The sequence below is a fragment of the Aplysia californica genome, unplaced genomic scaffold, assembly GCF_000002075.1.
Source record: "Aplysia californica isolate F4 #8 unplaced genomic scaffold, AplCal3.0 scaffold00134, whole genome shotgun sequence".
Lineage (NCBI taxonomy): Eukaryota > Metazoa > Mollusca > Gastropoda > Aplysiida > Aplysiidae > Aplysia > Aplysia californica.
Window position 1 is genome coordinate 319910 of NW_004797404.1, and position 26403 is coordinate 346312.

The 26403-nt window shown below is 39.3% G+C and overlaps 2 protein-coding genes across 2 annotated transcripts in view; one reads left to right on the forward strand and one right to left on the reverse strand.

Moving 5' to 3' along the window:
- LOC101864218 (axin interactor, dorsalization-associated protein) overlaps nt 1-14488 on the forward strand; it is a 25593-nt gene extending 11105 nt beyond the window's left edge. Inside the window, exons 5-12 of the mRNA XM_035969275.1 lie at nt 118-177; nt 1584-1638; nt 2229-2331; nt 5565-5602; nt 6291-6419; nt 8150-8272; nt 9298-9415; nt 11504-14488. Coding sequence (XP_035825168.1) covers nt 118-177; nt 1584-1638; nt 2229-2331; nt 5565-5602; nt 6291-6419; nt 8150-8272; nt 9298-9415; nt 11504-11597 — 720 coding nt within the window. The 3' untranslated portion in view covers nt 11598-14488. The remainder of the gene's footprint in view (nt 1-117; nt 178-1583; nt 1639-2228; nt 2332-5564; nt 5603-6290; nt 6420-8149; nt 8273-9297; nt 9416-11503) is intronic.
- Nucleotides 14489-15055: 567 nt separating this feature from the next.
- Nucleotides 15056-17485, reverse strand: LOC101864455. Its single transcript, XM_035969274.1, has 3 exons — nt 17269-17485; nt 16419-16587; nt 15056-15680 (listed from the first exon to the last, which is right to left on the reverse strand). The coding sequence occupies exons 1-3, from the start codon at nt 17480-17482 to the stop codon at nt 15464-15466; spliced, it is 600 nt and encodes a 199-aa protein (XP_035825167.1). The 5' UTR covers nt 17483-17485; the 3' UTR covers nt 15056-15463.
- Between the last annotated feature and the right edge of the window lie 8918 nt (nt 17486-26403).

The window sequence follows — 26403 nt, forward strand, 5'->3', positions numbered from 1 at the left end:
TCTCTCTCTCTCTCTCTCTCTCTCTCTGTGTCTCTCTCTCTCCATGTGCCTGTGATGCACTAGGATGTGCAAGCTGGAACTGCTCACATAACCAGTTACGTCTAATCTCTATCTCAGAAGACTTTAGAAAAGATTGCTGTGTGCTTGGAGTCAAGATTGAAGTCCTTGGAGGCAAATGTAAGCTTTGAACATTTTTTCATTTCTCTGTTACATACACTCAATAGTCCCACTTCTACTTGTAGATGACTGTTATTGTGCTTATATGCTTCTCTTTACCCTAATTCAATTATCATTTTTTTAAAAGAGCAAATGGTGTAGGTGGTTTTAGGGCTCCTCTGGTAGGTCCTACTTCTTTTCTTTTCCTCAATTGTTCGTCTCAGTGTCTTGTTTCTTTTCTGCTGTGCATTACTAGTGTTTTGTGGATGTGTTCTTCTTTATTCAATCGAACAAACAAACAGACAAACAAACGAATAAACAAGAGCAAGTGGATTTAAAAAGTAATAGTAAAGTAAGTAGGAATCTTTCCGTATTCAGCAATCAGAATTTACCTTGAAAGTTATCAAAAGTTTATCTTTTGATCTAGCTTTGATCTAGCCGACTCTGTCCTAGCCTACTGACTGCTTAGCGTAAGACTCTGCCACGTGCCATTTTGAAAAGTGACACATGACTGAGTTTTGCGCTGAGCAGTCAATATGGCTTTGAAATTATTTTGCTAGGTTGGAGAGGCTTCATCCCTGATGTGTCCTGATTTCAAGTCTTTTTGCTCCTGACTTTTTACCTTCTTCTGCACCTCTTCTGTCCTCAGCATACTTCAGTCTCCTTATGGTCCCTTTAAGGGAGCTTTAGGATCCTATGTTTCCGTTGCCATGAAGTTACTGGTTTTCTTACCAGAGTCTGTGGTGTAGTGGTAAAGTGCTTTGCTGTTGCACTCGGAGACTCAAACTCGATTCTAGAGTGGGGAGAATTTATAATGGAATATCTGTCTTTCTATTGGGATGATGTTATATCCTTCTCAGCCCGGGTTGCTCATAACAAGTAGGGTCGGAATCCAGCCTCAAGAATGATCTCTATTCTGATAGATAGGGTGGGAACAAGAAACTTGGGAAAGTCGATACTTATAGCTTCACTTGCATGTGTACAGGAGCAGTTGGACTGAGCCATACTAAAAGGAGATTTATAGAGATATGAAGCCCACATGGAAGCTGTGGCCTAGGTCTGTATGGTCACCTGGTCTTGTGGAGACTAAATCGGCCGTTCAGTTATAAAGAATGATGGTGTGTGTACTTATTTAGTGAGATTTATTGGAGTGCAACGACATGAAAAGTGACTGGGGCATAACATATTTGCACGATCTGTTGTATTTTATTTTCACCACTACAACCTTTGTTTGTTCTTTGAATTGAAGAAAAGTTTTTTGACTGACATAATTATTAATTTTTTTCACCTCTTACAACCTAGCAAAGATATCAGGAAGAAGGGATGAAATATTGCTTTACAATGTTTTTAGTGGGTCTTTATCATCATAGTGTTGTTTTAAAGCATGCCAACTCCTGCTATAGCTTTAATTTTTTTTGTTTCTCCAGGTTTCAAATCAGAATGGAGGCATTTCACTGAGTGATTTAAAACGACTTGAGACCAGTGAGTTTTCATATGTCTACTTGTATTGTTTACTCAAGCAAATTTAAAAAGTTGTTGTTGAGATTGAAGGGTAGATGAAGTCAAAGTACTGTAGATGTATAATTGTATCATGTGTGTAAAAAGAATAGGAAATAAAGAGGTAAGAAAATTGAGAAATAAATCTAGTCTGAGCTCTTGGATTGACAATAGACCATACACCTTGCTCTTCTTTTGTAGTGAACGCTGCGTGCTGCTTACCATCTTGTTATATTAGGGAAATTACTGGCATTGTTTGCATTTTTGTAGTTTTGTTGATAAATAGGTTATTTGAATTTAGAAGTTTAATAGAATTGTGTGTAGTGTGTATATTTTTTGTTTTCTATAATATACAGCTAATATTACATCAACATTTGTGGTAGAACAAGCACATGTTATAATACTCTACAGGGAGGTACAAATTAGGGTTTGAGGTCAGGAATTTGAATGTTAGTTAAGGAAAGGGATACAGTGAACCCCTCCTGTACTCGCTCTCCTCTTGCCCTGTCCCCATGTTGGTTAGGTAATGCCTTATGCTTCCATTCCTTCACCACTAATCCGTTTTTTTCCCCCAGCATTGGAAAACTTGTTGGGAGTGCAGAGTTCCGACACAACACAGAAATTCCCTGTTGATGTGTCTTTGGCAACAGCTCAGCTTCACCGTCTTTCAGTCACTAGGTGGGGTAGTGATCTTCTAAAAAAAAACCCAAACTAACCAAGTTTTGTGATTTTGCTCCTTTTGCTACTCATGCACTACATGTATGTACCTGCGGCAGGTTATTCCAAGTGACAAGGTTTATACCACGACCTTTGTGTAATGTTATTACAGTGAGGTGTTGAAACAGGAGAGGACAAACTTTGCTTCTCCCAGACCAAATGCATCTGAGTTATGATTAACATCTTTTCTATCCGTAACTCTTAGTGTCCGGCTTGCCACCTTATGTGGCGCATTTAACGTAGCCAAAATGCCGGCACGCCACTTCATGTGGCTCTCTATGTCACCTAATATTCTGGGGATTTGTGTAAAAACTACACCGTCTACGGAAATCTTCCTTCTTAGAGATCACTTTAGAACGGAAGTACGCTGTTTTCGAACGCAGTTTGTGGTGTTTGGAGGGAATTTTTCAGTGAATTTCTTGTGAATTTTTCAGTGCGAATTTGTCAGCTCGTTTGTTTATTATGGATGCTGCCAATAATCCGACCTCGATTGTAGCGATAGTGACTCGGATGGGAACGATGTCATAGGCAGAGATGAGTCTTCGAGTGAGTCAGACCTTGATGAACCCAGTCCGTCAAATTCAACTTGTGATTCCAGTAGAGGGGCGTGTCCTTCTCGGGGTAAAGGGAAGGGGCCTGGTAAAAGAAAGGGAGCTGGTGGTGGGAGCAGAGAGAGGTCAAGATCTCCCCTTCTCAGGCCTAGTACTAGTACTGGAAATGGAAGAGGAGACGCAGAAGTAGGGAACAACTGGAGACAAGTGAATGACGGGGCTACGGCGAATAGTTTTCAGTTTACACCCCCGAGAATAGGAGTTGATTGGGAGCTTGTGCCACAAGGTTCTTCTCCTATCCACTGCTTTTTGGCACTGCATACAACAACAATTCTCCGTGGCCTGGTGACAACTATCAACGAGTACGCACAGCATAGATGTGCAGAGCTTTGGGAAACTGCGAGTGGAAGATCTGTTTTTGTAACATGGACAGACATCTCGCTTGGTGAGCTGTACAAGTTTTTTGCCGTCGTTATTTCGATGGGTATAGTCACAAGCCGAGCATTCACAGCTACTGGTCAAATGAGCCATATCAGTGCACACCGTGGTTCAAGAAAATGTTCACGCGCAACAGATTACAAGCAATTTACCACACGATGTTACATGTTTGCGAGGTTGGAGCTGAAGGAAAAGCGAAGATTGAACCCTTTGTAAATTGTTTGTTACAACAGTTTCAAGCCGCATACTACCCAAAGAAGAATCTCTCCCTCTATGAAATGGTTATTGGCTGGAAGGGCAGGTGGGCACATAGAATGTTCAATACGTCCAAACCAAAGAAATATCACGTGAAGACTTTCGGTTTATGCGAGAGTGAAAGCGGATACGTCCTAAATTTGCTAATTTATTTTGGGGCTAACACCTCGCTTGACCCTCGCCATCATGATGCTCATCAGGCATAAAAGCTTTTTAGCACTCTGCTGTCACCTCTGTCACCTGGACACCACCTGTTTGCAGGCAGGTACTACACCAGCTATCCCCTGCTGAAATATTTATCAAGCGAGAAATTTTATTATACCGGGACTGTAAATATAAATCGATGTGGCTTCCCGCCTGAGCTGAAAACAAACAGGCTGGCTTTCAGAGAAACGAGGTGGTTCATGCAGGATACAAAGTACCTGTGTGTAATGTTTCGAGACAAAAAAGCAAAGAAACCATGTGTCTTGGTATCTAGCGAGGCACAAGTACGTGCAACTGAGGTGAAAGGGGTGGACAAGCCGGTTGTAATTCAAGATTATAATAAAAACATGTACGGCTGTGATAAAATTGATCAGATGGTCCAGACCTATGGTACCTTCAGTAGAAGAACAAGAAAGTGGTGGAAGAAGATTTTTCTTTGGATCTTTGAGATCACACAGATCAACGCTTTTATACTTTATACCTAATCTCAACTTGAAGGTGCCAAGAAGCTTCCGTTCCTGAAATTCAAAACGAAGCTCATTAATGAGCTGTGCAACCTTGCGACACGACATCTGGCTGAGATACAAGAGAATAATGACAACAGAGGTCATGCCCAGCCAGAAAACCCCTTGAACAGGGTCTGCAACAGCTCACATGTCATTGTGAAGTCAAAACTGACCCGTGAATGCAGAGTGTGTTGTAGCACGTGCGAAAAAAGGGTAGGGGCTTCATTCTTTTGCAACAGGTGTGACAGCCAGCCATTTGTGCATCCAAATAAATGTTTTCAGCAATTCGATTCATCAATGTAACTGGGGTTGTGAACTGTACATAGTGTAATTCTTTTTTAAAGAGTTCTTATCCACTGGTGTGGTGTTTGTGCTTTTTTACCTGTATTTAAGTGACTTATTTCAAAGTTACAAAAACTTTTTTGTGTGCATCAGAAACCTCTGAAACTTTCAACATGAACTGGGAAATGGACATACTTTCATTTGATATACTGTTTCAAGCATTCTGAACGGATTATTATCTACCGTGAATACATGTAAGTCGAAAATACGTTGATTTTTTCTTCTTTTTCATCAATTTCTTCCTCCTTCAAGCCACATATCTCTTCTCTCATACCTGACATATTTTTTTCTTTACCATGGTTGAATTGCTTGTTCATTTCTGAAAATTTTGATTTGTCATACAATTACACAGATAAAAAAATAAGAAAGTTATCATCATTTTACCACGGCCCCCTAAAAATCACAAAAATGGCTGCGTAAAAAGGTGGAATAGGCCCGCATACACTAAGAATTAATGAATAATTTGAATGGAAAAATTATCCACGCCTCCCCCAGACGAAATTGCATCTGAGTAATGATTAACATCTCTTCTGATATGCTGTAAATGAAACATTACTGTAACCTTAAAATAGAAAAATTACCCTCAGTCTGGTTGTTCCTTGTATGTTGTACCATAACTTTGTAAACAATGTTTTGCTTAAATATAGCACATTTTAGTGATAGGCACAATTTTTTTGCCAAATCGAAGTTTCATGTTCACTGTGTCTTAGAAATAGATTATGTATCCAAAGATTACCTTTTGCGTATTTGTGTTGTGCTTACAAAATGCTCTCCTTCATATGTAGGTTGGATTAAGAAAATGTATTCTTACATAAAATGGAATGAAAGGGGAATTAGTAACCAATTACACATTATGCTTAAACTTATGATTTCATTGTTTGTTTTGTAATGTCCACAGTTTGGATACAGATGCAGATAAAGATGAACCTCACAGAGGTCAGTGCTCTGTTCTTTTCTGTACTCCTGTACTTATGTGTGAGCGTTCAAAGGATTATTAAAACAGAGCATTACTATTTTGGGTTCCTCAGACTATTCGGGGTTTCGTTTTTGGGTTTGTTTTTTTTTGTTCCCTTGTTTTAAGGCTCTTCAGATGTCCAAGCATATAAAGCCCAACAATTTAATAGAAAAACTGCTCAAGTTGATCTTTCCATCAATATTAGTTCCTTCTTCTGTACTCTCTTAACTTTAGCTACTGAATTTGTTCAACTGAAGATTAAAGAAAATATTTCTCTACATGAAATGTAAATTGTCATTACTTTCCAGTGAAATATGTGTGTGTGTGTGTGTGTGTGTGTGTGTGTGTGTGTGTGTGTGTGTGTGTGTGTGTGTGTGTGTGTGTGTGTGTGTGTGTTCAGGTGAGTAATTCAAATGTTTTTCTTTTGTTTTATTTCCTTTTTAGCTATTTTATTAGGTAAAACAAATTTTAAAAAAATTTAATTAATTAAAATTGAGCCAAGCATCATTTCGATCTTTGTAAAAATTAGTTTGTGTCTTTACGTAGAAGTCATTATGATAATATCAGTCATTGGTCACACACAAGAAGTTGTGTAAGCATAAAAACCATTTCAATATCTTTCTTGTGACCCATCACTGCTTACTGAGTTATTTGTTGTTTTTGTTTCAGGTAACGGCACTGTGTTACCCCGGCCACTTCCTGTCAGTGGTATGACGTTACTCACAGTGACATTGGACAACATAGGGCTGAAGGATGCAGGCCAATATCTGGACCCATTTATTTCTGTCTCTGTCAGAGGTAAGGGGTGCGTTATTTATGCCTTATTATAGAACCTGAAAGTATTCGCTATACTGCATGCAGTAGAGTCCCCAGTGCTTCCACTCTTTCGTATTTTTACGCAAATCCGTACTTTCTGCCAGTTCCGTACTTGTTCCTCCATCATTATCAACTCCCTCTGTAAAAAGCTGCGACAACGTAGGACTACCGAAATTCCGTAGCAAAAGATCCGTACTCGCCTTCGTATTGTCTGGTACTAGTATAAGTTACGAATATTTACGGTAATTCTCTCGGCAATAAGTTATGTTATAGAAACCTGCCAGATTTGCGCATTTCCTGCAATCGGCCATTATACCGCTAAGCCCCATGCATTCTTTGCGGGCTTGTCTACAGTACATTTTTACCTGTGAATTGACCAAAATCTGGCGAACTTTTTGTGCCAATTTCCTCCTTTCTATCATTCACTCATTCTGTATGTCTGTCTTCGGCTTGTTCCCGCGGCTGGAAAATCTGTGCATTGATCAAATAAATTGACTTGTGGTCGTAGACAGAAAATTACTGTCAGAAAGAAACTTTTTTACAAAATTTGTCTAGATGTAGAGAAATGATCAATACGAAGATTCTACGGCATGGGAACGCGATAAGGGTCGCGATGAAAGAAATTTATGCTAAAACTGCGAAAGTCAAGAATAATTTGAAGTGGTGTTCGGAGGTTGTGACATGCGACATTCAGGTGTGAAATTTAAGGAAAAATAGGGTATAAGCTGGGTAACTGTATTGTGAAGGTATTCATTATTCCCAGGTTTGCCTTCTATCAATGGTGCGATAACAAATTAATTGAATTTTAGTAGCAATGGAAGGGGAACCTGTTTTTAAACATTACCATCAATGGAAATATATTTTGTAGATCTTGGTGAAGAAATTAAACAAGACAAAATGTTGGTGAAAAAATAAATGTTATGATTTGCAGGAAGTCTCCTCAAACAGGCTCCCAAATGCCATTTTCAACCCTCTAAAAGCTTTCAATTTCAATTTCTTTGGGGGCACAGCCCCCGCAACCCCCATCGGGACGCTGTCCCTGGACCCTGCTGTGCGGCCCCCAGACCCCCTGCGAAATTTTCCGCTTTTCAGCTTCAGCTGGTGGAAGCAGTGAGTCCCGTCATATCTTTACTGGTTGAAAGACAGCTAACAAAAAACTTTTCTTCACACTAATTTTCGTGTTTGTTCAATATAGTATGTCAAGAGGATGATAAGTATAAAAAGAAATGTTGCTGAGGATTTCAAACAGTACAATACCTGACAGATTTTCATGCCACCTTGCTCTTCTCGACAGCAAATGTAATATTTTTGTCAATGATGAATCTGCAGCTCATGCAGCTACATTGTTTAAGTGGTAAAAGAATAGGTGATTGCTCAGTTGATATCAGCATATTGAGTTCCAATGTGATGATCATGGTTTAAATCTTCTGCTGGGATAATAATTTAAGAGGCGGACTTCTGACCCTGCCTGCCAGGGCCAACCCAGTCTGAGAGGGATATAACATCCTAGTGGAAAGACCAAGATACTCGATAAAAATTTCCTCCCCACCAAACCACGACACTAAAGACACCGGTACATCATACAGGATAGCAAAATAATTTTCTAGGAAGTGAGAGACAAGTGTTTTTGTTTTAGCTTATTATTGTGTAAAATCAGGTCACTTCACAAATTGATATTACTACATCGATATTATTACCTATCTTTTCTCTAGCATCTGACGGGAAAGCTTTAACATGCCGTCAGGACACTCCTGTTGCTCCTCGCAAGACAGATTCTGCCATTTTCATCAACTCAGTTGTTCATATACAGAAAGCTTTGGAGAGTCTACCACCAGGCAAGTGTTGTTGCTTTTTCCTCTCAGTAATGGAAATTCATTGAATGTGATACTTTTATGGTGAAGGCATCAGTTTCTCTAGTATTGTGAGTTGTCATTTTGCAGTTGATATTCCCCATTTGAACAAAGTGGTCTTTTGCATGAATTGTCAGCAGATGTGAGATTTGCCTGAAAAATCCTTGAAGAGTTCATCAATTGCACCCTTTGAATTGCCTAGGGTGCCTCTTTTAGTACAGTGCAGCACAGATAACTCAAAAAGGTCAGGTATTGACAAACGTGTTTGATTCTTCCGTAATATGGATAAAGCGAAAAATTAAAGATATATTCATGAAAATCAGAGGAAGTAACTGTGATGATACAGTGGTCATAAAGTAAATCACTGTAATGGATTTAATGTAGCAGATTCGCCGCACACGGCTGTTTTGAGTGATAGTGCCATGGATTTTTTAAAACCTGTCCAACCATCTTGTGTTGCATGTGAAGTCAAAGCCAAGTGGTAATGACTTCCCTATCCATACTTTCATATTCAAACAACCACACACACACACATGTTCACAAACACAAACATAATTCACACACAGTTCAAACAGCACCATACTGTCTGTCTTTGATTACACCCTGCTACCCGGCACCCACCCTTGGATCATTAGATTGAAGGAAGGTCAAGGGCCTAACGCTTACAAGCCTACAGGTAATGTGCGATGGAGCGTCTCGATACCAGCAGTGTGTGTATCATGCTCTGAGGGGGCGGGCCTGATGAGCTCCTGTAACCTAAGACTCTATGATGATGGGCAAATTGAATTGGAGGCAATTGTGAGGAAATATTTGATTTTATTTTCCTAGACGAGTTATTTGACAAATTTGTACTGGTATTTCGAGAAAATCATTGCAAATACAAAGAAAATACAGGTATGGCAGTTCAATCGGGAAGTAACATATTATACAGTAAGAGGTATCTGTGATTTTGAGTTTTAAGGGTTCTTGTTATATGTGCCCAACTGCATTTAATTTATTTATCTCCCCAGGGTTTGCGATTTTCTTTGAATTCAATCACTTCAAACCGAAGAAATCTATGAACAGTACCAAATGTTGGTCTTTCATGGAGCAAGATGAAATCAAAGAGGGAGCTTTGGCTTTAGAATTGTGAGTTTGTTTTTTAGATTTAATATTCATTTTTTTAAAATCCATGCAAGTCCGTCATGTGGGTTCATTTTGCTAGTTTGTTTTGTGATATCCATGATATTGTTGCCAGTTATTTTCCAACTCTGATTACCAAGTTATTTCCAGTGGTTGAATCAGTCTTCATATCTATCAATAGGAGCTAGAAATTAAATTTTCAGAGAAGCTATATGTCAAATTTATCTATTCCATTTGAAAGGCCTATATCTCCTGAGAATTTTGGTACCATTCTTTAACCTCTCAGTTGATTTTTAAGAAAATGGTAGCTGTTCAAAATTTTGTCAAATTTGTTGAAGTCGCTCTCTGGCTGCAACCCCATGTTTGACAGATAATAAAAGAGTACGGTACCAAGGGCACCAAACATCTCCACATTAACTGAGTACAATAACTATAACATAGATATGGAGCCTAATTTTTTTCAAGACTGTAAGACCATTACATATCAGTATTTTATAGCCGCAAACACAATGATCTGTCGTTATTTCGACAAAAACACAGAGTCCTGTCCTGGCCAGCGCCCTGCCAGCCCCCCGCGGCGAGGAGTCGACTCTATACTGTAGTGTACTGGGGGGTCACATGCTTTTTGAGTTTCGCGGAAGGATTGATGAAAAATAGTTCCGAGCCGATTACTTTATCCTAATAGAAAATGAACTGATCTTTCTATTGATACCTTTTTTAAGCCGGTATTTTACATATTTTGTGTAAAAAATTATCTTTGAAAACTTTGACGGCATTTGTAAAGTCTTTCTATCAAACGCCATAGGCCAAATATGTACCAAGCGAAAGCCTGTCCAAAGCTCTACAGTTCTCCGCCAATGAAAAGACGGTATTTAATCCTCAATCTTTCCGCGAAGCATTTGAATGCATGCGTGTCAATTTTTGAACCGGTCGACCTCGCGTTCTGACCGCGAGGGGCTTCGCTTCCCACGGCAATTTTCCAGTTCCTAATAATCGGACATATAAACAACTTACACCTTTTAACAAGGAAAAGCAGAACTTTTACAAGGTGTACAGCGTTTGGTGTTTCATAGCGAAAGAACAAAGAAACAGCGATCTGAATTACCCCGATTTCACGGATACCACGCGCTCGGAAGGCCGTGAGTGCCCGCGAGGCCGTGTTTACGCTACCTACTATCAATCAGAACTCATATTTTGATGGGAAGTAGTCCATTATGCTCAACAGGAAATTATTTACTTATTCATGTATTGCAGGTTTACCAATGTCCCAAAATTTCCAAGGATTGTCCTGGAGTTGACAATCTGGAATTTTCACTGTGACGATAACCTTATCATGTACACTTCACCAGAACCAGCCCCAGGATTGATAACATCAACAAACAACCAGAACCAGCCCCTCTTGATATAACTTTGTATTACGTTATAACTTTGGGTGTCTCTGCTTTTGAAATAGTTGGCAAGCCTGCTGTTGCATGCAAGAGGAGCTTGTACTGACCCCGATGGCCCTTCCTTTACTGAAGCATATTTAGAAACTATGGGGACATCTTAGTTTCTTGCTTGAAGAGCAGGTGGCCATTTTCAGAGAGAAAAAAAAATGAAATAAAAACAACAAAAAACCCAACACTTACTGGACTTGAAGTGGTTTATAAAACGCTGAAAGGTGAATCTATGCTTGCTGGGTAAACTCCCATAGTGGATTAGATTATATATAGAGACAGACTCAAGACTTGTGACTCAGTCAATTGCCACAATATGTGCAGGTTTATTTTTTCAAAATAAGTTTGTCACAAAGTTTAGTAAAATTTTTACACTTTTAATGATTTATTGGATGTACAAATTTCTCCAAAAAAGTTTTCTCATCTCTGATTTCGGTATGATTTTTGCTTTGGAATTCTAAAGAATAAACGTTGTGCTCGAAATGTGTCTTATTTCTCTGTGGTGTCTATCATTAATATTTTGGCTTTATGTTTTTCCGTTTAAGAGAGAAAAGGGCAGTAATGTTGATGAATTTGAGTGAATAGATGTTCCAATTGTAATGATGCTGATTTTATTCATGCTTATTTCATATCTTTCTACTTTTTTTTTTTTTTACAGATACAAGAAGCCAACAGATTTCCATCGCAAGTCCTTGAAATTGTTCACAGTGAAGCCCCTGTACTTACACTTAAAACTAAGTTTGTTCAGCTGACAAAAATTATGAGATTATTTGATTTGAATATTAAGCTCTGTCACTTACTTCTGTGGCATAAAAGACAAAGACGGGAACATCAGACCCAAGTCATTGACCCCTCCATTAGGAGTGCCTTATCATTTTATGGTCCTTAGTGTTTGTCTCATAGCTCAGCTATTCCTAGCCAGATCTATCATGTCTGCGCTTGGGGAGTGTCAGAATGTTGAAAGTATTTAATTTTTTTGCTCCTCATTTGTTTGAACTGATGTCATGGAACATGACTTGTTTACACTTATAAGGGGGTTATGAATTTGTTTGAGTCTATGAGAAGGATGTGAATGCAATATTGGTATTTTGCTTTATGGGAAGTTAAAATAATGCGCATGTTGCTGAAAATTGTGCTCCCGCATCATTCGGAACCATAACATTTGTAGTTAAATTTAAGGGGGAAAAAAAGTAACTTTCTTATGTTATAAACTTTTTAAAAAGGGAGAAGTTACTTTGCATCAAAAAAAAAAGTTACTTCAACTATGAATGTGCTCGTAATATTTCGTCTGTTTGGGATTTGGTGGTGGCGGGGGGGGGCTTACAACTACCTACGCAGAAACACGTGACTCATTTTGCTGCCAAGTATTTTTGAGGGTTGGCAAAACAGATTCGTAGGAGTAAAGAAATATCTCACTCAAAATGTCTGTCAGTTATATTGTTCTTAATCAAACACTAAAGAGAAACGATGGAAATTGCCTTGTCCAGACAGGACTAAGTAGGGATGCTATGCGTCTGAAAAGTTCAAGGTAAAAATTAATTTATTTGTAAGTTTGCATGCAAACTAGGTGATTTGTCATTATTATTATTATTATTATTATTATTATTATTATTATTATTATTATTATTATTATTATTATATGTTTCAATTTTTTAAAAAGATGTCAAAGAAGATATTTGAGGCTGTGAGAGATGAGAACAGACTAATGTTTTGATAACTGACTAGTAACTACAATGGCAGGTTTCATGGCTCTAACTGAAGAGTTTAAAAGAACTAAAAACTACATGATTAACAATATTATTTGTAGTGCTGAAGAAGCTATTGTATAGCGTAAACTTAAAGTTTAAAATAGTTTTAGTTTCAGTCTTCATAATTGACTCATGTTGGTGGTAGATCTTATCTAGTGCCGTCACCTGATTGTTATAGTTTTCCCTGAGTTTTAGCGTCTCTGGCAAAATGAGGATTAAATTTTATTGATTCTCAGTTATTAGCTTAATACAAAATTGTACATTACATGTGTGAGTGTATGTGGAGTATGTACTTGAAGATATCTCTGTGGATAGCATACTACCAGCTCGTATTATTACTATATTAAAATCGTTTTTCAGCATGCTAACTTTGAAACACATGGGTCTGAATACTTTTCTTTGTCATGCATTAGATCTCTTTAAGTCACAATGGAGCATAACACTTTGGAATAATCTTATATTTCCTTTGTTTGTTGGAATCAAATATCCTGAATGTTCTCTATTTTTGATAAAGTGGGTTTTCCCATGAAGCCTTTCATTTATGTCCTTTATTTGTAAATAAGTTTTCCTGGGACTCTCATAAGCTGAGAGACGTATGGAAGAGTAGGCAGCTACAGATGAGGTTGTGAATGAATTTATCAGTGAAATTTTTGCCTCTTTGTATCATTTGTTGTTATTTTTTATGTTGTAATGTAAACTGTGGCATCTTTTTGCTTCTGATGGGGACTGATTAACCATAAGCAGCAGCTCTTGCTTTTGATGCCAGAGTATGTGATGTGTTATGTTCAAACAAGCGTGCTTGATTAGTGACTTCAGATTTTACTACACATTTTTGTGTTTTTGTGTTTTTTGCTTACTTGATCCTAATGTGGGTAAGTCTTGCATGTAGTAGTTTCTTGTTTTTGTTTTTTTTGGTTTAAACTGAGGACCTAATCCTGAAAAATCTAATGTGAACATTGCCCAAAGTAAAGATAACTTGGCTGTCAAAAGTTGCTGAAGGACAAATCTTGGATGGAAGGTACTTTGTAACAAAATTAGAAACTACCAGAGACCTGGCCCAAAACTTTTTAAAAAACCATCATTAAGTCAATAGTAAATTTGAAAATGACACGAAAGATATCCTTGCCCTAGGCTCTCTTTTGGGAGTACAAAGTACAAAATGGCCATATATAGCCTACATACATAACAGTTAAGAACACTGTGGGTAGTAGCAAAAAGTGTAATCGAACATACTCTACCAATCACCTTGTTCAAGACAATCACATGTACAAATGACCTCTTCCCACTCACCTCCCCCCCACCCCCACGTGTATTGTTCTATTACAATGGCACTGTCCCAGAGGACCACCTGTCTAAAGTGACCACTTTTCTCTTCGACAATGGGTGGCTGTTTTCTTTTGGTTACCCCCGATGTCTAACAAGGGGAATACGGAAAAATATAGATGTTTAATAGGTGTTTAGTTAGTTTCAGTTTTCTTGAATTATATTGTTTGTCATGGCTTGTCTGTGTGAACTCCTGGGTTAGACTGGTTAAAGATAAGATTGCCTATTTAAAAAAAAAATTAGTTTCCACATAATTTCACACCTTCTTCATAAATGTTGGCCACCCACTCATTTATGCTTGCTTTGTGCTTTGTCTCAAACTCGAGTATAAGTAAACCTGGAATGAAATGTTAGCTGTTTGTATGATGGTACAGATTTTGATTATGTTCAAAAGAAGATATTAAGATTTGTTGCACATATAATTGAGGGTCAAAGAAGAATCTCTAGATCTACCTTGCAACTATTACATATGTACAAGTTAGTTTTTTGGTAGGTTTTTTGTTTAACAAATGCTTATTGGAAATACAATGTAGGCCTATTGTCTTTGATTAAAGTATTTTATTAACATAAAACGTTTTTATTCTCTTCTTTTTTTTCTATACTGGTGTCTTTGAACAGTTAAGTACTTTGTTGTTTCACTCAGAAGACATGAGTTAAATTCCTGTACGCGAAGAAATTTTATCTCAGTCTTTCTGTTGGAATGTCGTGTCCCTTTCAACTTGGGTCGGCCCTGACAGGCAGAGTTGGAGTAGCCTGCCTTGAAAGTAATGATCTAAAAGGTGTTGATGGGGGCATCAGCAATCTACAATTACAATAGATAATACACTTGTATCAGTAGCTCGGTTTGAGCACCCTTTTAAGCCACATATCATCTTGTTGCCACAGGGATTAAATTATGTTACTTTTGTCTCTCCCTTTGACAAAATGTTTGCATGCTGTTTACAATCTCAATCAGTTACTAATGACAACACTTTAACAAGGAAAATACTTTATTACCATTATTTGATTATACATGTAGTCAGATTGGGAAAGGGGAGGGGGGGTGTTGGGGTAAACATTTAGGGTCTAAGATCGTTTATAACCAATCACTTTGATGTAAAGAACAACATTCTATATTGTACCTGGATTCCTGGAAGTGTTATATCTGACTCAATGTCGACGTGAGTTATGACCCTCCAGTGCTCACGAGTCACAGCCACCAGGCCGTTCCACATTGTGGCATACCCAGGCCGTACCTGGGCCAGTTCATGGCCTGTATAGTGAAAGACCTTTTCATAGGCGCTGCTTTATTTAAACAAGTTCATGTAACAGGGTGAAAACATTTCTTATAAAAACAACATGTACTTTTGCAGTCTTTAATATTATATTACCTTTACTCGATTGGTAATTAGATTCTTAATCAAATTATTTTTTTCAGCTGACACTAGAGAACAAATCTTTTAAGAAAAAGAAAACTTAGACCTCTGCTGAAGATAAAAGCAAAGGAAAGAACTCTTTTATGTAGATCACCATCGCGCTTCTCGCGTTTAATGAGGACTTCAATTCTTTTAATTGTCATATCGGAATTTTCTCACATTCGTTCTCCCATTTTCTTTTGGAGATCGAATTTCGAGTGTTGAGCGACCATCGCTGCTTCCATTTCGAACTGTAACTCTATGGTTCCCGACAGTCCCAGTTTCTCCCTTGTAGCGTCCATTGATCGGCTTTCTGTTGCTTGGGTTGAAACGGTTGAAATCTCTCCGGGCATTGTTCATTCCTCCCTTCCTGCAAAGTGTAATGTGATGTTGCTTAATTTACTGGAGTGCTGAGAAAAGCAAAAGCATTGATACATTAATTTCACAAGCGTCTGACCGAATCGGAATAGAATCTTAATTAAGTAATTAAAATTAGGCGTTTCTCTCTGAGGCACATGGTTACACAACCAAATCACAAGACATGACCTTCCCACAGAGACACTCGCTCTTCCTTTAATTGTTGACACAATAACAAAAATAATAGTATTATGGCAGTCGCACACTTTCTCCGTCTCCTGTCGGTTTACCATTGTCATACCTATTCCCTAACCAGGTAAAGATCACATAAATCCACCCAATCAATTGTTGCTGCGTGAATGCTGCATAATCTGTACTGTAAATGGCATTATTTTAATGTTTATAGAATTTGTGTTGATAGACCCTTTGCCGTTGCTCGCAGGAGATGCGAGTTCAATTCTCCCTAGTGAAATGGTTTTTAAAATTCATTTATCCATTTCCCCCCCTCCTAATTGTTTATTGAGTATCTTAACCTTCTAACGGGGATCATGTACGTCCCATCCAGTCTGGGTTGGCCCCAACTGGCAGGGTCGTAGTACATGTGCTTCGCTCCCTTACCTAAAATGCCGATTTGGGCGTAAAACTTTTACGAAGAAAAAAATGGAAAGGAAAACCTAGTTATGTACTATAGGCGTACTGTTACCGAAGAAGTCAGGGTGACTCTTGGGGACAAGTTTTCAGCGCCACTCACTTGACATATTGTGTCGTTCTTCGAGCCCCGCTAAAGGTCGTCCGGAACCGCCTGGCACCCGTGAACAGGGCCCTGCCGGCTCGAAAGGCTAAGCCGATCCAGCGTTTTCTTCTCACTTCCCCAGTCTTGCTGCTTCTGCTTAGAACTAGCTTCTTGGATGCTTCAATGTCTGAGGAGAAACATGTAAAAATACGTTTCTTTCTTACTTGTTAAAAACAAACAGACAAACAAACAAACAAAACTCACCGCAAACAAAAAATCCCATTCCATGAACGCATCTAAAGCTAAAATATTTTATGCATAACGTGTTGCAACCATAGTTATGATTTACTTGGTGGGTATCAAAATCAATGTACCTTGATACCTGGATATATGGATGTATCATTTCTGGCTCAGAGGTTGACGTGCAACAGTGACCCGTCATTGCTTATGGTCGTTAGCTGCCACTACACTTGGTGACTTCCCCAACGCTTGAGTGACATATTGGAAGCTGCCTACCCCCCCCCCCCATTTTTTCTCATCGATGTTTTACAGTAAAATCCATACAGAAACGTGATTTTTAATGGACATAGAATATGTTGAGACGGAAGAAAAAAATAGGTAAAAAAATTGAGTGGCGGGCGGAAAAATGTTGTTTTTTTCGATTAATTATTACATGTATTTCTTTTCTTTTTTTTTTTTTGACGAGCGCCTGATTTCACCACGATATCCCGTACATGTAGTATTAGTGTCTCTCAACACACGAGAAAGAAGCCGTTCATATTTTTATGATTTCAACAACCATACCTTGGGGCGTCTTATTAAAAGAGCGATAAGAAGTGGCAGCAGGAGTCACAGTATAAAGGCCTACCTAGCTGTGGGATGAGTACTCTGTCGTCCTCATTCAAAAGTTCGTCAAGCTCTTCAGGAGACAGAAGTTTGACGGGGATTCCGTCTACCTCTGTGTCCGGACCGACACCGTCTACCGAAGGCAGATCCTCTCGTTTCTCCACCAAGTCAGAGGTGGCCTGTGAGGCCAGTAGACAGGCGCCGAAGAGAAAGAGTAGCTTCATAGTGGGAGTCATTGGTGACGTGGTCGTAGAGCCTTGGTTGATGTCGCTCCAGATAGATGGACAATGTTCAAGATGAGACGTACCTCTCAGACTTTCACCCCGGAGTTTATATACTCTTTCTCATCTCTAGGTGTTAAATTGTCATTAGTCGACCACAATGTCAGAATCTCCCCCCCCCCCTTCCTCCTTTCGACACTTGCCACGAAGGCGAGTGAAAAGCACACAATTATAGGCACCATTGCCTCTGTTTCTGCAATCTTTTGTCTGTAGTATGTCAGCCCGTGATAGTACAATGGAAATAGAACTTTGCCTATTAATATGACCTTATTTCATGATTGCTTCTTGATTACATGACGATTATTAAACACCTGCAAATCGTAACAAAAGTGTGATATGCAAGGGACACAAAAATGATATTCTGTAATGTACTGCATTGTCTTTTTACCGTGCTTACTTTGCAAATGTTGCGCTTGAATGATGAGGGCTGATGCAAGATAACTGCTGCCTCACGGAACAATTTCCGTGGTCAGTGGTGTGTTGGTTAATCTTTTAGCCATTGCACCCGAGTGTCACTTTGATATCCACATTATTTTGTCGAGTATCTCCGCTTGTGGTCTCGGATGCTGTATCTAATTCAACCAGTAGGCTATTGGCCTCGACAGACTGGGGGCCGAGCAGCCTGTCTTTTATTCTTCAAATTTTATCTTTGGAGACGTTCAAAATTTTAATAATATGGGGCTCGGGCTCATGATTCCCACTCGGCATATGAGAGCCCAATATCTGGCGTCACCAGGGTATCAGCCCAATGTCATTGGATGACCCTAAGGCTGGCGGGAGCCTTTGAACTCTTTATATTGTGAGGATTCACGCCCAAAACTACCTGATAGGTCAAAGGCGACCCAAGGGCTGACGAGTAACGGGTTTTTTAAAAACCTGTACGTCTACAAGGTCCTTGACGCATACAGCTTAGCTTCTTATCTGAATTTACTTAAATCTAAATTAGCCAGAGCTGTTAATGGTTACTACCGTACTTATTTTCCCCTCCGCATGGCAATCACACAAGACGGATCTAGATGAGACAAGACTGGCCACAGTTTGTCCCTAGTCTCTACCAGTCTACCACTACCACTAGGCAAGTTGGCAATCAGTGGTATCCCGTAATACTGCCAGCCCCCCACTGTACCGTCAACCTTATGTTCGTCCCAAGGTAGGCGGTATGACGAGGTTTGGCTGTACTTCCTGAAGAGTGGATTTTCATGGATTTTTTATTTCACAAACTTGAATACTACCTCAGAAAAAAATTCATTAAAAATGTCCTAATTCGTTTGGGAAAAATTCAATGTTTTTTTTAAAGATCTATTGTTTGCTAGTGTGCATGAGAAAAATATATTTCCATGAAAAATAAGTGCGGTCTTCATTTCGTAAGACATGTCAACAAAATCCAATATGGCCGCCGTATCCATGATAACGAAACGTTTTTTTCTCAAACTTGATTGCAGATTTTAAAACTTCTTACTATGCTTGATATATGTGTGAAATTTGATACACGTTGATCCACTAATAAGCGAGATACCCTTCTGGTGTACCCCCCTCCCCCCTCCCCCCTTAAACATACGTATACGGATTAGCTCTTGCTTTTGATGCCAGTATAATATGTGATTTGTTCAGTTCAGAGAAGCATTGTTGATGGGTAACTTCAGAGTTTACTACACAATCTTTGTAGATTTCTCTGTTTGTTTTGTTTGTTTGTTTGTTTGTCTGTTCGTTTGGTTGGTTGGTTGGCTGGTTGGTTGTTTGGTTGTTTGATTGTTCGTTTGGGTTTTTTGTTGTTGCTTGTTTGTTTTGCTCTCTTGCTCCTAGTTCAGGTAGGATCTTACATAATATGGTCTTTTTAATTAAGGACCAAATCTTGGAAAATCAAATGTGAATTTTGCCCAAATTAAAGATAACTTGGTTGTTGAAAGCTGGCGAAGGTAAAAAAACCTCTGAAGGCAGGCTGCACAACAACAAAATTCAACTTTATCCAAGAACTGGCCAAAAAACTGCGAAAACAAGTTATCATAATACAATATGGTATGGAAAAGAGTACATTAATTGATAATGACATGAAAGACATCACTACATTCTGGTTCCGAGAGAGGAAAAAAATTGCAATTTAATTTACGATACAACAATCGACAGTGCTACTCGAAGTGTAAGTGTTGCCGAAGCTCCCTCTCTACACAGTGCACGCTGTGTATCGAATTCATTCGATCAAATTGAGTCGGTGCCAACAAGATGCCAACAAGATATTCTTCCTTGGTTGGGGGGGGGGGGGGGGCAAAAGCTGCCATCGCGGCACAATTTGAACGAATTCGAAGGTGACGTTCAAAATCAGACGCGTTTGTTTTCAAAGCAGTGAGCCGAACGATGGGTTTGTGTACAGCTAATCAAACCACTGAACTGGGTGGTTTCTATTTTTTCCGTTATTATTATTATTATTATTTTTGTTGGGCAAGTGTTTTACGGCGACCACCAAGGGATTTTGAACATGCGCAACTTGCACTTCGCCCCTGCAGGTGGGGGACCCCATAGTTTTACTATGGTGTTCTGGCCACCCGAAAAGTGACAGTTTGCGGAGGGCCAGCTACCTGACCCGTAAAAAAAGGAATGTTATAGAAACACGAACAAATATTATGCCTTATAATTTTTCCAGCTTGGGAGACGGAGGAGCTTCTACATCAGCAGGAACAATGAAGGATAGCGGACAAAGCCGAAAGGACTCTTCTGACCCGAAACCTTCTCTGTCGAACAAGTCTTTCCGGATTGCGTCGTGGAATGTTCGCGCCATGTATGAAGCAGGAAAGAGTTCTCAAGTGACACAAGAGATGAAAAGATAGAAGAGCCTGGGAAATGGATGTACGGAAAAGTGGGAAGACATGGAGTGACATCAAGCGACTAGCCCAGGATAGGGAAAGAAGGAGAATGTTTGTTCGTGGCCTATATCCTGACCCAGGGTGAGAAAGGCAATGAGGATGATGAACTTGTACATGGACCTCCGAGATTTTTCACCCTTATCCGAGAAGGCTAGGTGTTAGATCTAACCAACCATAAGGTCAGTGGTGTGGCTGAAAGACAGCAGTAAAAAGTAGCCAAGGAGTAGCAGTAGAAAGGCTGAAGAAAGAGTGAGGGTCTCAGAGGAGGAGGTAAAGGAGGTGACCGGGGGGGGGCAGAAAGGGGAGACGAAAACAGATGACAGAACATTGTTAGAGAGTAGGAAAGGAAGAGAAAGGGGAAAATGTTAGGGAAGAAAATTTTCCGACGCTGTCTGGATTCGAGCTAGGGATCTATTGAAAGAGAGGCGAACACCCTAACCTCTCGACCACGAGAGCCCCATGAACAAGGTGTAGCCTACGAGTCATTTCACAATCGTGACATTGCAATGTCAAGGTCGGCCTTTTGCGCAGAATGCCATAAGTATAAGTCTATCAAAATCAAATTGATCTCGAGAAGATCATCGAGATCTACAAATACAAATCGTTCCCATGTTTGTGGGATGCCAGGATTCCGCTACTTATCTGTCCCCGTCGTTTTATGCAAGAAAAATTATGAAATTATGCAAACTGAGCCAAAAAAATGTGAAACTATGCTATTCAGCTAATTTTTTTTTTTACAGAGAATGATGAAGGAAAATAATCAGAAATAATGCAAAAAATGATCAAATTTTGCTAAATTATGCGGGGTGCATAAAACCACGGGGACAGACTTATACTTGGGTTTCTTAAACAAATCCGTAGATGTAGGTATAGTGCGCTCAGTTTCACATAAGCCATTATGCTGCAGAGGTAATGACTGTGAAATGACCGAGACAGCAGCATGTTTTTTTTTCTCTTTACCATGTGTGCCTGTTTGGTGTCATACCTTTTCTGCCTGGGAGGTAGGCAGGTGCTCCTGTGTGATTTGCTCCTTCCTTTCTATCAAACACATTTCGTCTTTATCTCTCCTTTTCTTTGCATTTTACTGACATCTTGAAATGCCTCATGTCTTCGGCACTTGTATCAACTACGAGTATTTTATAAGTGCCATGAAACTCTAATCAAAACTAAAATTAAACCTTTGCTGTGATGATATATGTGTATTTACTCAACTCTATTTAAATATAATATGTGAAAATAATCCTGTTCGGTTTGTATGGGAAGATCGCTATTTATCGGACAGTTTATTTGTAATAGAGTTTGGCTGTGTGCGAGTCAAAGAGATAGAGTGAGGCTGTAGGCCTACGTTTTTTAAAATGCATGCTCGTGTGCTTTGAAGTGTGTGTGTGTGTGTGTGTGTGTGTGTGTGTGTGTGTTTGTGTGTATGTGTGTGTGTGTGTGTGTGTGTGTGTGTGTGTGTGTGTGTGTGTGTGTGTGTGTGTGTGTGTGTGCGTGTGTGCTAATAATATAATAATATAGGCCTACCGATTTTTAAAAAGAAGTCCACGGTTCGAGACAAAACATTTCACGCAAGATCTGCATGTAGGCCCTACTTTTGTAATCTTTATTTTACAGCTCATACTGGATCGTTAGTCAGATTTAAATCAAGTTTATTTTCAGCAGACGCGGCAGAGAACTTTAGAAGAGAAGAAAACTTAGATATCTGAGAAAAGCATAGAAAAATGTTGTTTTTGTTGCTATCACGCTTCTCACGTGTAACTATGGCTTCGGTTCTAATCATGTTATCAATAGGCCCTATAAATTATATTATATTTTTTGGTGAAAGTTGGTCACTTTGGTCGCCTAAAACTTCCGAGCGGCTTAATTTTCGAATTAGAAAGAAAAAAAATCAGTTCTGAACATTAAGAAGTCTGAAGTCACTAGAATCTAGTAATTTAATTTTTATTTTTTCATTAGTTTCGTTTAGATCTAATCTTGGGAAAGTCCGTCTTCTTAGACACCGTCATAAGCAAGTGAGGCTTCCGTTCACAAGGAGTGCGCACTGGTTCACAATGACTTGACGATCGATTCTTTTGAGTTCGTTCATCGAACGGGGTACCCAGCCAAAGATAACAAGATGGTCCAACTTAGCCACAGAATTCTACATTAAGTGTAGAATTCTGTGAACTTAGCCAAAAAAGTGTCCGCCGGAAGTCCGCTCCTTGCTTCAGATGGCGCTGCAGTCTGTTTTTGAAGCTCTCTTTCGTTTCTCCAGAAGAAGAATAGGAATAGCACCTCCTTGCGTGCGCAGTCTATCACTGACCTAGGCCAGCGGCGCAGATCGACTGCTGTTCATCAGCTGTTCGGGTTCGTTCTGTGCGGAGTTTTAGTTTTAGGCTTTTTAAAATCTTATTTTAATGACCTCTCGCCTCTCATTCTAAAGTTAAATTAAACAAAGAAAACAGTCGCCCCTTTCAACGGAAAAGGTTTTTTTGTCATTGTAAAAAAGCGTTCTTCCGAAATATGAATTCTTATTTATTCAAAAACTTGTTAGTTTCATTTTGATTTGTTTTAACACAAGTAGGGTAGCTCTGTTCGCAAAGGGTGCGCATTTGCGAAGAGGGCGCCACCGAATTTTGAGGACTCTTTTTTAATTTGCTCAAAGAGAGGAGTGGACCCTCTTGTTATGTAGACTCTTTGACCCAGCTAGTTACCAATTACCAATAATTGTATCGGAATTTTCTCACTCTATTTCTCCCATTTGATTTTGGGGATTGAACTTCAAGTGTTGGACGACCATCCTTCGTGCTTCCACTTCGAACTGTAACTCTATGCTTCCCGACTGTCCCAGTTTCTCCTCTGTAGCGTCCATTGATCGGTCTTCTGTTGCTAGGGTTGAGGCGGTTGAAATCTCTCTGGGCATTGTTAAAGCCTCCATTCCTGCAAAGTGTAATGTTGCATTTCTTAATTTACTATAATGCTGAGAAAAGTAAAAAAAATTATTGATAAATTCATTGTACAAACGTCTGACCGAGTCGGAAGAAGCTTAAGGCGAAACATTTCTTTGACTTGGTTAAAATTTGAAAAAAAAGGGTAAGTTTACCCGCAAACACATAGAGAAAGATTGAAGCTCGATTTTTAACTATATGAAACATGTACATGCACTATAAAGTTTTCATCCTTTCTTTACAATACATCGAATGTACTCCATATGTAATAATTGATAGTGTTTGTATGTATCAAAAGAAAAATTTCTTGCAACCTAAATTCACCGAAGTTTGTAGCCTAATCCAAACATAGTGCAGTCTAAGTACAATGTACTGCAAGGTTCAGGGTTGAAATGCAGGACTAGTATGCTGCAGAATCTTTAGGACTTTAAAAAAATTGTGTAAGTGTTTTACGGCGCTCACAACTGCATAAGCCATATGAGCAAGTTGGACTCATTTAACATTTTCAGTTGGTAGGAAATATGCTTTTGCACACGAGACCTCCGAGATTTTTTCCCCCTTATCGGAGAAGCCTGGGTGTTAGATCATGTACACTGAGATCAATAGTGTGTCTGAAAGACAACAGTAAGAATGAGCCAAAGAGAAGCAGTAGAAATGCAGCAGAAAGAGTCAGGAGCCCAGTGGAGGGGGCAAATGGGAGTGGGGTGGAGTGAGGGGGGGGGGGGGGCAGAAAGTGGAGACGAAAGCAGACGACAGAATATAAAAAGAGAGCACAAAAACGAAAGGAGAATTTTTTTTTTTCGGAGAAGAACATTTTCTGTCGCTATTAAGTTTCGAAGCTATTAAACGAGAGGCAACCCCCCCCCCCTCCCACCCCAATCTTAAGAAGACATTAAATGGCTTTCGGAAGAATGGTATGTTGACTATTTACCATTCACGGGTCTGGATAGGTCCTTTGCTGTTGCGCGCAAGAGATGCGAGTTCGATTCCCATGAGGAGAAGGTTATTCATTTATTTATCTATTTTTAAATTGAGTATTTCAGCCTTTCTACTGTCATGATGTAGGCCTACGTCCCTCCCAGTTTGGAAGAGTCCGGATAGAGAGAATCAAAGCAAGAAGCCTCCATAACGGGCTGAAATATTATTTGGGGAGTAAAACGTTTACGAAAAACAAAACAAAACAAGACAAAACAAACAAGAGCAATAACAACAACAAACAACAACTACAACAACAATAACAACAGAAGAACAACAGCAACAACAACCCCAGTAATGTATTGTTACCGAAGAAGTTGGCATGGCTTTTAGTCTTTGGGACAAGTTTTCAGCTCAACTCACTTTTCATACATAGTAGTTGTTTTTTTCTTGGCAAAGTTGGTCTTGAACCGTCTGGCACCTGTGAACAGGACCCTGCCGGCTCGAAAAGCTAAGCTGATCCAGCGTTTTCCTTTCAATGCCCCGGTTTTGTTGCTCCTATTTAGAAACAATATCTTGGACGCTTCAATATCTGAGGAGAAACATATATGAATTTTTTTTTTTATTTTAAAAAGAACACACATTCAATGTTTGTATCGAAACTTATTATGCATAATGAACAACGCTGCGATTAAATTATTATTAATTTGCTTGGCTCAAGTTAACCCATAACGATGTACCTGGCATAGTTTTTTAAAAGTATTACTAGCTGGGCTCCCTTTCGATGAAATGAATTTTAAAAATCGAGTCATTGAGGAACACACTTAAAACAGTGCTCAGTATTGCTCGACAATGCACGATAGTATTAACAAAGATAGTACATAACAAGATGGGCCACTTCTCTCTTTGAGCCAATTAAAAAAGTGTCCTCAAAATTTGGTGGCGCCCTCTTCACAAAAGCGCACTCTTTGCGAACAGAGTTACCCTACTTGAGTTATAAAAAATCAAAGTGAAACTAGCAAGTTTTGGGATACATTTCGGAAGAACGCTTTTTTAAAATGGTTACCCTGACAAAAAACCTCTTCCGGAGGAAAGGGTGATGGTTTTCTTCGTTTAATTTGACTTTAGAATGAAAGGCGACAGGTCATTAAAATAAAAAAAAACTAAAACTCCGCACTGAACGTACCCGAACTGCTGATGAACAGCAGTCGATCTGCGCACACAAGGAGGTGCTATTCCTATTCTTCTTCTGGAAAAACGAAAGAGAGCTTCAAAACAGACTGCAGCGCCATCTGAAGCAAAGAGCATACTTCCTGCGGACACTTTTTTGGCTGAGTGAACCATCTTGTCTTGTACTATCTTTGGTATTAAACGGCAAACGGAAGTACGACGTGAAATAAACAAACCTGGCGGATTTACTAAAATTACAGAGACAGAAGCGTCGGCCTACAAAAGCGATCGACGAAATAAAGAAATTTAGAATTTTGCGGCAAAGCTGTCCCAAAAATGAAAAAATGAAGGGCGTCATGATCTGGAGAATATTTTTAAAAATCTTTTGGCGAAAACCGCATGTCGATCGATGCATCCATTAAAAAGCCTTTTGAATAGCAAAATTCGGCCACCACGAATAGATAATAGATACCTTATATCTGTCCATTCGCTAGTGTCCGTGCCCGCTCCTTCAGACGACCCACGTTAAAGCAAAAGTGCTACTCCAGTTTCAGTGGCGAGAAGAAGATTGAATGTGTTTATGTTATCATCGTGAACAACGTGTGGTGGATGGTCGCCTGGGAACTGGAAGTAAGACTATGGGCACCCTGTGTCTACCCACGTGCAAGCAGTTTTGTATTTATCAGCCAGTCTAACCGTAGACTAAACGGTTTACAGAAGACCACCGCTGGCTTCAGCTAAAGAGCAGCAAAGAAAAATAATGAAGTCTTGCATATACAGTCAAAATTGTCTAAGACGGCCACTCAATGTCGACAAGAAAACGTGGCCATCTTGTTCAGGTACAACACGTATATGTATCTTAGAACCAAACTGAAACCGTAAGAACATTTGACTTGCTTGGCAGATCAACATCCAAACCGCTAATATTTCATGACGTCTACGACAGTCTTAAAAGAGCGATAAAAAAAAAGTCGCCGCTGTAGCCACAGTATCAGGGCCTACCTAG